The 12,584-nt window shown below is 43.4% G+C and overlaps 1 protein-coding gene across 11 annotated transcripts in view; it reads left to right on the forward strand.

The window, feature by feature from the left end:
- TRAPPC12 (trafficking protein particle complex subunit 12) overlaps window positions 1-12,584 on the forward strand; it is a 208,379-nt gene that overhangs the window by 187,352 nt on the left and 8,443 nt on the right. For all 11 annotated transcript variants that reach the window (XM_083495570.1, XM_083495562.1, XM_083495566.1 and 8 more), the window contains 2 exons: window positions 207-279; window positions 4,459-4,532. In XM_083495570.1, the coding sequence (XP_083351696.1) occupies window positions 207-279; window positions 4,459-4,532 (147 nt within the window). The remainder of the gene's footprint in view (window positions 1-206; window positions 280-4,458; window positions 4,533-12,584) is intronic.

The following is a 12,584-nucleotide window of genomic DNA, read 5'->3' on the forward strand; positions in this document are numbered from 1 at the left end:
CTCTTTTTCTTCTTCATTGATTTGAAGGGTGATTCCTATTACTTCCAATAGATTGGTGATTTCAAAAGTTGCTCCCATGGGGTGGAGAGCCCTGTTTGAATCTTTGAATATGGTGACTGTGACTGATTTCAGTTTACAAATATTTGCTTTCACTCTGGAATGGTGTTCAAACACAACAAAGTTGCTTAAAAAAATATTCATTGCAGATACTGGATAACTTGGAATGTGGCTTTGCAGAAGATGGAAGCATGACTAACATTACCCAAGAGAACAGGCAAGGTAGGCACAACCCCTAAAGCCTTTTCTTCCACAGTTGGTGTATTTTTATCACTTGCCCAAATACTGTCAGAAGTTCTCACAAGATTGCTCTGTAGCTGTTAAAACAGTGGCATTACCGCTCGTACAGCCTTTAAAATGATGCACCCCTGTATTTTGATTGCTGGGAATCATTTCGCAGATTTGCTTTTTACTTTTGATCGTGGCGATGCATTAAATCACAATCTTCTCTCCACTTTCAAAAAAAGGAAAATCGCTGCCATTCTAGAATGACAGATTTATGATAATAGCAGTGCGGTGCTTAGAAACCAAAGGAGCATTTAGTCTTAAAACTCAGCTCATTGTCCCCATAAGGCGATCTACCTGACATTTGGGGTTCTTGTTTGAACCCGTGGCTTGGCCCCTAAGCTGTCAGTTGCCTGTTAGGTTGTTGGGTTTTGTAAAGGCTTTTCCACCCTACAATGCCACATTTAATTTTTTTGCAGGGCTTCTGCTTTCCCAATATTTCCCCAAGAGCGAAAGGGGGGGTTGTATTGTTTTTATTTGTTACTATGTTTTGTGTTTTTGTATTGTAGACCACCCTGTGATCCTTGCAGGGGTGTCAACTTGAATAAAATATTTTTTGATCAACATAATTGATCACATGTATGGATGCTGTGCTGGATCTTAGTCCCACCCATGAACAGATGGAGTCTTTCTGTTCACTGATGCCTGGTTAAAAGCCAAACTTCTTTTTTTCCCCATTTAAGATAATTGACATTCTTGACAAATTTCTGTTGTGCTGTGCCCTTAGCAAAGTTTATTTTAGGTCTCTTGACTGGTTCCATACCGTCAGAAAGCCACCTGGGTCCAGGCAGGCTAGGTTGAATTTGACACGCTCCCTTGAATTGCCTGCATATAAATCTAGTCTTCCTCCTGTTACATCGAGTAATTGAAGGTCCAGCCAATCTTTGTGGGCTTGAATCAGCCAGAGGCAAGGCACTTATTACGAGGTAGACAACCCGAGCATCGTGGTGGAAGTGTGACGCTTTCTTGGGGTACAGTACCCAAGAATGTACTGGGATCAGAAAGAACTGGACGAAGAATTAAACTGATGCAAAGGTCTCAATAGATTATTAAAAACACGATAAAACATTTGTCCGCGCTCTCTCTGGTATTACTTTGACCAAAATACACTAATGCCCTCGTACAACTTTTAACAGGGACACCCCTCCCTGTCCTCATTGCATTGACAATGGCAGAGCTAGGGAGAAATGTGTGGGTGGGGTGGGAAATAAAAAATATTCAGCAATGTTACAACACCCCAGTGTAGAAATGGCCCTGTTTCCAGTGACTTTGCTTCAACTCGTAGAACATAACATGTAATGAGAGAGCAGTTCTGAATGCTGCCTTTCTTTTATCAAATAATTATAGCTAGCCACTACCCATCGAGAATTAGGGGGTTAAGGGTATGACTGCAAGATAAGGGAAACCAGTGGGTTTTTTTGCATCTTAAGTCCTGACTGCAATGGAAGTAGCTATCCAGGCAAAACTTGCTAGTGTTGGTGGCTATGGGGTGTTCGTTGTCAGAGCAATCTAGGGCTAGTTAAGTAAAGCCCATTCTAATCCACACAAAGAAACCCATAGCTGCAAAGCCTCAAAGCTACTTGAGAGGGGGAACCATTAAATATTGGGGTTCTTCTTCGCTGTGTTTAACCAAGCTGGCTCCAAATAATTTTGTATTGTTTCCCCGACAGCTACAGCTCCTCTCCTAGTTGCGCCCTGTGGTCCTTCCCTCTGCTCCCCACCCTCCAGTATGATGGTTTCTGTCTCCCTGCTCTCCCTCTCCTTTGGCGCAGCTGCTTTTCAGAGCTCAGCTGAGCTCGGCGGAGGCTGGGAAGGAGAGGCAGCCAGCAGAATCTTTAGGGGAGGAGGGGGGCTTTTGAGCATCTGTGAGAGGTTGTTATGCGCGTGGAGTGCGGCAGCATTACAGCTGCCTGTCTGCCTAATGCTGCCCAGAGGACACTTGTGGGGACTATTGGCATCTCTTCCAGAGTAGGTCAATCAGATCTGCTCTCTGCAAGGGCCTCTGGTGCAGTTTGGAGCTGCAGGAAACTTTCTCTATCTGTTTTTGTGCGCGTTCCAGCTGAGGCAAACCTTTATTTTTTGCCTTGTGAACTGTGACTGGAAACAAGCCTCAGTTCTTTCCGGGATTAGATCTGCAGCATAATTTCCCTACTGCTGCTCTTAAGTAGGTGTTGCACAAACCAGCTTGTTGCAGAACAGGGCAGGACAGCGCATTTTCCATTTGTTCAGTGGGAGGAAAAAGATTTAGCATTGCACCATTTTCCTGGCAGTGCATTGCTTCCATTCCCTCCTTCTCCTTCTCCTTCTCCTCCTCCTCCTTCTCCTTCTTTTGCAAGGCATCAAGTCCTACAGGTGCTCCACAGCACACAGTTCCCAGAGCAACAAAAGGGATGCAGCCGTAATATGACAGTGGTTACAAATAAAAATGAACATATTCTCCATAGCTTTGCTCTTATTAAAAGGGGAGGAAAGCTTATTTGAATTGTAATAGTGCATCTTATATAGGTTTGCTCAACCCGATATTGAACCTGCTTCACTTCCACTGATACCAAGCAGCCGTAGGAAGCATTGGTAGGTTTTGGACAGCTTTGCATCACCTGTAGGGAAGAGGATAACATCCACATAATGTGCCATTTTTGCTCTTGGGCTTTCTAGGTCAGGAGTGAGGATATGCGGGGGAGGGGCAGTGTGATGTGCATCCATGCCCACATGTACTCACACATATGCATAGAATAAAAATGCCAGGGGTGCCAACTTAAATAAAATATTGGGGGGCAGGTAGGTAAGCCCCGATGCACATAACTGATCACATGACATGGCACACACACACCATTTGAATGGCAATGCCCATCAACTCGGGGGACCTCAAATATTTTAGGGGGGCGCATGAAGGGGCCTCTGCCCCTAGGAGTTGGATCCTATGATAGAAACACACATAATTATTGTTTTTTAATGGTGATTGCTGGCTTGAGTTTCAAAGGTTGGGCAGGGCATTCATTTGAACTAATCTAAATGAATAACTCTCTGCTAGTCCTGGATGTGGCTATTAATAAGGAGTTAAAAAAAACAACCCCGCAAAGGTTTGCAGCAATAAAAAGAGCATACTGTGTCAGACAGGAAAATTGGGGCACATTTCCTTGCCATTCCGGCAATTCTATTGCACCTTTCTTTCTCGGTTCCTCTCCTTGCGATGCTCCTTCTGAGTGATAACCACAATCATGGGCACATCGTCATCACCTTCACCCTGAAAGCAATTAAATTGGCAGCCTGATCCTCTGCATCAGAAGTGGGTCTCGCAGAACGTCCTCCTAAGTGCGCTTCGGATTGCAGCCCTGGACATATTTAACTACAAATTAGAAACCATTCCCCCCACCCACCCCTTACCCTAGCGCTCATTTTGTAACAGGAGAGGCTCAGCTTTGCGACTCTCGGATCCCTTTAAGCAGCAAACAATCAATGTGAGCCATTCCTTTTCACACAGCAGGAACCTGTCTGCAAGCGAAGGGAGCGAGAGATCGGCTGCTGCTGCTATAATACGCAGCAGCCTTTAAACCCCATGTGTTCCAGTAGCGTAGGGGTGTCAGACCAGCTCGGCAGCATCTCATATGCCAGAGGCGAGAGTGCAGGACCCCAGACCAAGATAGCTCTTCAACATTCATGCTCTGGCTGCAAATTCAGGTTTTTTAAAAAGAATTGCTGGTCAGTTTTGAAGGAACTGAGCAGTGTAGATTTTAAAGCTTTTAATGACACGGTTGCAAACTACTGCTTGCGATAACTCAGCACCCTTTCCCCTCTCCGCCTTTTGTTCTGCTGTCGGGGAAAAAATGGATGCTTCCTTGCCTGAGCTAAAACCTGAGAGGTCGTTTCCCAGCTTTGCGTTATTGCTTCATTTATTCCGGCAGTCTGTTCCTCTCGCCAATCAAGCCTCGCGCTATCGAGAGGGTGCGGGGTTTTCCGTGCAATGCTAGCAGAATGCTAGCAATACTGCGCTCGAGATGCAGCGGTGTTAACGAGGGGAAATCATTTAAATCAGAACGCATATGACTGATAATTGATGGCTAGGGAAAGAGCTTCTAATTTATTTGTGCACATTCACAAGCTGCTCTCATTTTACAGCCTCCGTTCAGCTGTGGAGGTCACGTCTGGGCCGGGTGATGTACTCTACGGCAAACTGTCTGCTAATGATGAAGGTAGGTGGGTACTGTCATTGCAGTTACCATATATACTCGAGTAGATTCTCAGAGAGGCTGAGGATGAGTTAGATCACTGCGTGCCGTTACGTGGGGTGTAAGCCGGATGCAGCTGCTGAAAGCAGCTATGCAAGAACGAGGCAGAATATACATTTTTATGGCTGGATTTCCAACCTGCTATGACCACCGTCAGTTTCATGCCTTCTCACTCCCTTTTTCATGCCTGGTGTTTACGTTTGTTCTACTTCCACTTGTTGACGATGCCACGGGTTTCAGACTTGACATGTAGTATTTAAATGTGTTTAAATACTACTCAGGGTCCCTTCCAACTCTATGATGCCATGACACTGATTCCCTCGTGGCTTACTAACTCAAGAGTTTTCAGATCCTTTTGTTACAACGGCTATTAGTAAAGGTAAAGGGACCCCTGTCCATTTGGTCCAGTCGTGACTGACTTTGGGGTTGCGGCGCTCATCTCACTTTATTGGCCGAGGGAGCCGGCGTACAGCTTCCGGGTCATGTGGCCAGCATGACTAAGCCGCTTCTGGCGTACCAGAGCAGCGCACGGAAACGCTGTTTACCTTACCTATTTATCTACTTGCACTTTGACGTGCTTTCGAACTGCTAGGTTGGCAAGTATGAATAAATACCTTTGAGCTAATTCAGGTCCTTTTGAAACTGAGATCTCTACGTGGTTGAGTAAATTTAATTTCCCAGGCCTTGTTCTCCTGGTGTCCTTTTTTCAAAAGGCTGAAATCAGTCCACGTGTCCAAACAAGGCCGGCGTCTTGATTTAATCTTAAGAGCTAGCTCTCAACACCTTCACCCAGAACATTTCTGCGTGGAAAGATGAAGGAAAGCTTTGTTTCCCCAGCAGCCATTCACGTGCCATGCTCTGTTGTGAGTTGCGTTCAGTTTCTTCCTCTCTACTGGATCTATGATCCCTGTACAGACAGTTTTGCAGCATTTGAACCCGTCCTGAGAAAATAGCTGGCCTGTTTTCCAATGGCTAACATGCCAACTCACACAGCTTGAGCAGATTTTGTAAATCTCAGAATGGCGGAGGGATAATTTTGCAAGTGAGAAATTTTTAATGATTGAAAAGGCTAGGCTCCTGTATTTCGTTAATTATCCTGATAAATTGCATCGCTTCTAGAACCTGGCATGCACATTTAACAGACAATCCTTAAATGCAATCCATATGCACGAAAGTCAGCAGGGCTGCAACATGAAACGTAATCATTTGGAGTTGGCAACATGAAACAAACCCTTTGCGTCACTTGAAAGTAGCCCCATTCAACAAGCTGCTTGCATCACTTGGAGACTCCTTGGACTTTGCTATGAACCATTTTATTTGCGGCACATGCAGAGAAGCAGTATACGCAAATAACATGACTGAAACCAACTTGCGGATAACACTACAACAAACCATTTGTGTGAAGCAGCACTATATGTGGTTCTTAAAGGTAAAGGGACCTCTGACCATTAGGCCCAGTCGTGACCAACTCTGGGGTTGCGGCGCTCATCTCGCTTTATTGGCCGAGGGAGCTGGCGTACAGCTTCCGGGTTATGTGGCCACCATGTTTACCTTCCCGTTTACCTTTGCCGTTTACAACGCCGTTTACCTTCCCACCGGAGAGGTACCTATTTATCTACTTGCACTTTGAGGTGCTTTCGAACTGCTAGGTTGGCAGGAGCAGGGACCGAGCAACGGGAGCTCACTCCGTCGCGGGGATTCGAACCACCGACCTTCTGATCGGCAAGTCCTAGGCTCTGTAGTTTAACCCACAGCGTCACCCACGTCCCCACTGGTTCTTAGCCAGTGCAAAATGCATGCATTCATTCAATCAATCAATCAATCAATCAATTGGCGTTTACCATGCCATTATTGAGATTACTGGAACAGCATGAGAGGCCATTCCCCACAAAGAGATTGCCACGTAGCTTCTCACACACAGCTGCATTTCAAACCAACAACCACGCCAGCTTGCGTTTATGAATTCCTTCCTATTGAACGCTGGCAATGTCAGTGTTTTATTTGAAATGGACAAGCTTTTGTTTATTGAAGGAGTGATAGTAGTCTTCAAGAAACTCTATGAGAAGTTGGTTTTTGTAGAGGCAAAGAATACTGTGAACTCTGACTGCTGGAGACAGGTTCAAATCCAATATATCTGTCAAATGGAAGTCAAATAATAAAAGACCTGGTGAGGGGGGAAATTTTTTTTTTTTTTAGCATACTTGGCAGAGCAGTGGTACCACGTAGGTGATTAATAGTGATAAGAGGAAAAGATGCTTCGTTCTAGGCAGGAAATAGCAACAGTATGCTGTAATAGTCTGAAGATCATAGCAACAAGAAATCATTTAAAAAACAAGGAAAGTATTGTTTTAGCATTTTAATGATAATAAAGTGCAAAAGTAAGATCCCTTTTAAAATATTCCTTTTTAAAATACACAGGTTGTATAGACGTCTTTGTTTCTACATTCAACCCTTGCTCCTCTTCTTTGTATTAAATCTTTCTTGTATCATCTCCCTTTAGTAGCGGCTGGCCATCTGTTTGTTTTACTTTCCCCCCTTCTTTATAATTCTTTTGAAGCACCGCAACTCAGTCTTAGATCCAAATGCAATCATGGTTTGCATAAACAGCCATCTCTAAACACAGCCTTCCAAGACCATTTTGAGAATTCCGATCTCTGCCTTGGCAGCGTTGTGTTCAAGCGTTAAGCCCTTGTTAAAAAATTTCTCGCAACTTGCCCGTCGAATATTGCTGTCTGCACTTCCCAGCTCAGGCGTTCATTTCCATGGAAGATTCTTCCGCCGAGAGCAATGTTCACATACAAATTTCAAGGAAGGAAATTGGATTTCAAGGCTGTGGCCACAATCCAGGGAAACTGCGGGGCTTTGTTGCTTGGTAGGACGTTTAATTTCGGTTTTCCCTCGCCTCCCCCCCCCCCAAAGCTTCCCACAACTTGCAGTAAGCCATCTCTTGATGCAATGGACTGAGAGGAACTGTCCCATCAGGTGCACCAAAATTCCTTGAGAAAGGTGCTCTCTAGAACATGGCGTGCCTTCTCCACAGATGCATCCCTATGGTGGGGAGCATGAGGCACAGTGGGAACATGGGAACATGGCTTGTTTGTCTCATTTTGGAATCGCAGAGCTGCGCCCTGCCCTGCTGTGAACAAGTATCCCAACCCTGCTGAATCAACAGCGTTATCTGCCATTTGTGGAATAGTCGCGCTCCCAATTCACATCTGACACGCAGCGTGGCACCACGTTCATAAGTCATGTATCCCCATCCATGCGCATTTGCACTTCTGCAAACGCCGTGGATTTATACAGTGTTGAACCATGTGCCTTTTAGAATAAGGGAGGGGGAGAAATAAGCTTGCCCTCCCCTTACATATTTTCCCCTTTCAAAAAATGTAGTTAATGAAGAAATCCAGTTAACGTAATGTGTAATTTGGGGTTGCTATAAAAGCATTCGCCTTAATTTTCATAATGAAAATTAATCACAAAATCACACAGGTAAAAATTAAAATCACATGAGTACAGGTAATTAAGAGTGTTTGTTTACAAGAATTGGGCGCTTTTTTTTTTTTTTTACTTTTCATGCTTTCAAATAAATCATTTAGTTGTCAGCTTTGATTTCACGTGTAATAAATAAAAGTTAGGATTTTGTTGTTGTTGTTTCTTCTGTCATCGGTGTAAAGTGCAATATACCACCATCTAGCGACATCCCTCCCTCCCCCCACCCAAAAAAAGTGCTGTTTTCTAGTGCTTGTGTTCTAACTAATTTTGGAAATAGATTCTTTCTAATGAAGAACACAGGGAAAATATGATGATGTGGAGATTGGTGAGAAGGTATAAGTAACCAGTCTAATTAAAACAGCATTTGCTATTAACTGGATTAATAGCAGTATTGCACCTTAAAAAAAAACCAAACGTTAACTGGTTAGGAGTGAGCTCTTAACACTGGAATGAGGGCATGCCATTTAAATACCAATGCGAAGAGGAGGCCACAGACGATAGTCTGGAGCCCCAATGAATGGAGAAAGGGATTTGGAGTCAGTTATGCCTCATTTTTGCAATCAACCCTCCAACTTACAGATCAAAGGGTTTTGCATGAAGAGTTTTACTCTTCTGTTCCATTTGGAGGAAGTCTCCTGTTTTATAATTGTAACAGCTCTGTCTATATGTAACTGCATATTATCTGGCTGTAGCCTGCCCTGGGACCTTACGTTGAAGGGCAGGTGAGAAATCTGATAAATAAATAAAATTCAACAAATAAATTGACAAAGGGCTGTTTATCATAAATTTCACAAATAGCCAGTATTTGCCCATAATGCTTGAGAGGCTGCATTCTGCACCGTAATCCTGACAGCAGTACAACCTAACTGGAAAATAACTCTGGCTGTTTTCTTTTTTCATGAACAAAGACTTTGTGTTTGAATGCTGGAAGGTGAGTTCTCCCCAGCACTACTGCAGATCTCCATCCTCCTTCATTTCCCCCCTTCTTTTCTCTTGAGCATTCTACCTTTGCCTTTTCCACCCACTATATAGATATAAAAGAATCATCTAACTATGAAACCGGTGCGGAGGTTTGTGTTTACTGATAGCACTGAGATAAATAAATAGTAACATTAAGGGGAAAACAAATGAACATTAATTTTCACCTGTACGTTTCCCCCTCTGGGGCAGATTGTATCATGGAGTGATTTAAGTTGGGGAAATGGCTCAGGGAGAAAGGTTGAACCCTTTGCTCTACTCCCAGGATTGCAGTTCCCAACTGAATCGCCTAAAGAAAGTCAGAACTGGAGAAGAAGAGGAAAGATCCGGAGCCAAGGCAGTTTGCTTATTTGCGAGTAATTACTCTGGGTCTAGAAGGGTGATGCTGTGGGTTAAACCACAGAGCCTAGGACTTGCTGATCAGAAGATCGGCGGTTCGAATCCCCGCAGCGGGGTGAGCTCCCGTTGCTCGGTCCTGCTCCTGCCAACCTAGCAGTTCGAAAGCACATCAAAGTGCAAGTAGATAAATAGGTACCACTCTGGCGGGAAGGTAAACGGCGTTTCCGTGCACTGCTCTGGTTCGCCAGAAGTGGCTTAGTCATGCTGGCCACATGACCCGGAAGCTGTACACCGGCTCCCTCGGCCAATAAAGCGAGATGAGCACCGCAATCCCAGAGTTGTCCACGACTAGACCTAATGGTCAGGGGTTCCCTTTACCTTACTCTGGGTCTGCGATTTCCAAAGGCATTTTCTTTAGCAAAATGAGCAAGTTCTTGGTGGCTCATCCCTTCCAAAGGAAACATTCTTCCTTGCCCTCCATTGTAGCATCTTGAGGAGTCCAGACCACACACAGCTGATTCAGATGTTTAGGAAAGGCACATGGTATAATCTCTTTACAAATATGTACTGTCTCATGAAAGGATGTGGGACAACCACATGTATGCTCATCTTGTGTTTGGCTAGAAGCCCTAATATATTGGTTTTCCCTAGAGAGGCAGATGCTGACAACAACTTTTCATATAAGTGGTCCAATATTTAAGGACTGTACCACATCAGAGAGCATGTCTGAGTTGAGACTCTTGTCTGTTCTACATGTAGAAGGAATGTGCATGTCATGAGCGGATGTAATAATTGTTACATATATCGCTGATGATCATTGCTTCATAGTGGGAAATAAGTGAAAAACGTATGCTTTCAATTTTACTTCCAGTACTACTAGAAAGGTAAGTGTGAAGAGAGCTATACATTAGTTCACTTGTGTGTGTGTGTTTTGCCTGGTTTAAATTGTTAAACACTTTGGAAATACTGCCCTGCATTTAAAAACATAGACGTTTGAACTGTTCTTGTAAAGGTTTGCTTTTCAGTTTTTGCTTAAATTTATTTTCCCTTTCATATTGCTGGCTATTAATAGACTCTTAAGACAGAAACTTGTTCGTTTTCTCTCTCTTTTTTGGCATTTGGATCTCAAGAAACCAAAACAGCAGAGAAAGGAGAGTTGCTTGACCTAGTCAGGCTTGAGACTGATGCCTAAGGACTCTTGCTTGATTTAGAGCCTCTGTCTTCTAATTTAAAGGAGACATACATCATAAATCTTTCTTAAATTATGCTGCAGTAATACCACTTGGCTACAGCCTGTCTCTTGCTGTTGCCACACAAATAACAGGAAAAAATGCTTCTGGAGGCTGTCATATCCACTGTATTCCTTCTTGAATTCTGGAACTGTTCCATTGATGACTAAATCAGTACACAGGCAAGGGCCGCCATTCTGCGCCCCAACTTATTTTCTTAAGACCAGCAATTTCGGTGGGATGAAGCCCATGTAACTGGATTCTAAAGTGCTGCTTAAATTTTGTCCTTGACATCAGCGTTGAAGTTTAGAGTTGTTTTGGCCACTCTTAGTCAATTGTTTATATAATTTATTTATTGATACTTATTCAGAGATATACAAAAATACATACCCATTACAAAGTATTTTTTAAATAATGCACTGATATAAAACAGCTACTTAGTGTAAAAAAGAACGTAGGCAGAAAGAAGAAAGGACAAGAAAAGGGAAAACCTAAAGAAAGAGAAATTGAGAGACGAGAGAGAAGAAAGATTAGGGGAAGAAAGATAAAGAAGAATACAAGGACTTCCAGCTTTCTGCCCTGCAGCTGAATATAGTATTCAAATGGAGTCAAATTTTAATGTTCATTAAACTTGCTCTTCTATTTGATAGGGTATATCCCCTTCTCAGAAACATTTGGCAGGTCTGCTTCAAAATGCAGTAGTTTTTTTGGCTTCACATCTCAGTCTAGTGTGACTACGATAAAGCATGGAAGCATCTTGATTGTGGGGCGGTGAAGAAAAAGAGAGTTGGCAAGATTGATTTTTATTTTCATTGTTTTTCATTAAATATACCACCCAATTATTTATTGGCTCCTTGGGGAGGGAGCAGCCAGAATAAATTTCTGAATTCAAAACCGTTGAATGAGGAGCGCTTGGAAGTGCCGAATGGCTTTGAAGACCCTTTCCCGACTTTATGACCACAGCTAGCCCCAAGCCTACTCCTGAGCTCAGACCTTCAGAAGGAGCTCCGGGAACAGAAAAGGGAAATCATTAGACAAGCCCTGCTGGATTGAACCAAAGACCCATTTAGTCCGGCACCCTGTTCCCTCAGTGGCCAGCCAGATACTTCTCTGAGAAGTTCACAGGCAGGACCAAAGTGCAGCAACACTTCCCCCATTCGTGATCTCAGCAGCTGTTAGAGGTATGCCGCCTCCAGTTCTGTAGAAGTGAAGCTACAGGGAACCAGGCAGAGGGCCTTCTCAGTAGTGGCACCCACCCTGTGGAACGCCCTCCCATCAGATGCCAAGGAGATGAATAGCTATACAACCTTTAGAAGACATCTGAAGGCGGCCCTGTATAGGGAAGTTTTTCCATGTTTGATGTTTTATTATGTTTTTATATGTGTGTCGAAAACCAGCCAGAGAAGCTGGGACAACCTAGCCAGATGGGCAGGGTATTAATAATAAAATTATTTAATTATTTTTATTAGATTGCACGCAGGCTAGTGTATGGAGTCCTTTGAATGGGGTCACGGGTTATTTAGTGGTCAAAGCCATTGCATAGAACTGGTTGAGCCATTGTGTTAAATGCCCAGAACCTTTGTAGTATCTCTCATATTTGGTCAGGGTTAAGCATTTAAAGTTACGTTATATGTATCTATTGGTTTGTTGTGTTATGTTAAAACATGTTCTGAGCCTTAGGAATGTGTTGGCTTAGGAATACTAATAAATATTGCCCCCCTCCCAATGTGTTATAATGCTTCTCTGCATTGTTGTTTCTGCGCTGAGCTTAAGTTTAGTTTTTTTTCTTTTCATTATTTGTACATTTAAATCAAGACCAAGACCTATCAGTCAAGAAGCCACACCCAGGAAGCAAACAAACGTTCTGAAAGCATTCTTTGACAATCATCTCTTCAAAAACACTAAGTGTTAATGTGGGAGGAATCCCTACTTGTTTGCTAAATCCCCATCCGTTTGCCCTGAGCTCCTTTTAAAATCC

Source organism: Podarcis liolepis, assembly GCF_965112155.1.
Source record: "Podarcis liolepis genome assembly, chromosome: 3".
Classification (NCBI taxonomy): Eukaryota; Metazoa; Chordata; class Lepidosauria; order Squamata; family Lacertidae; genus Podarcis; species Podarcis liolepis.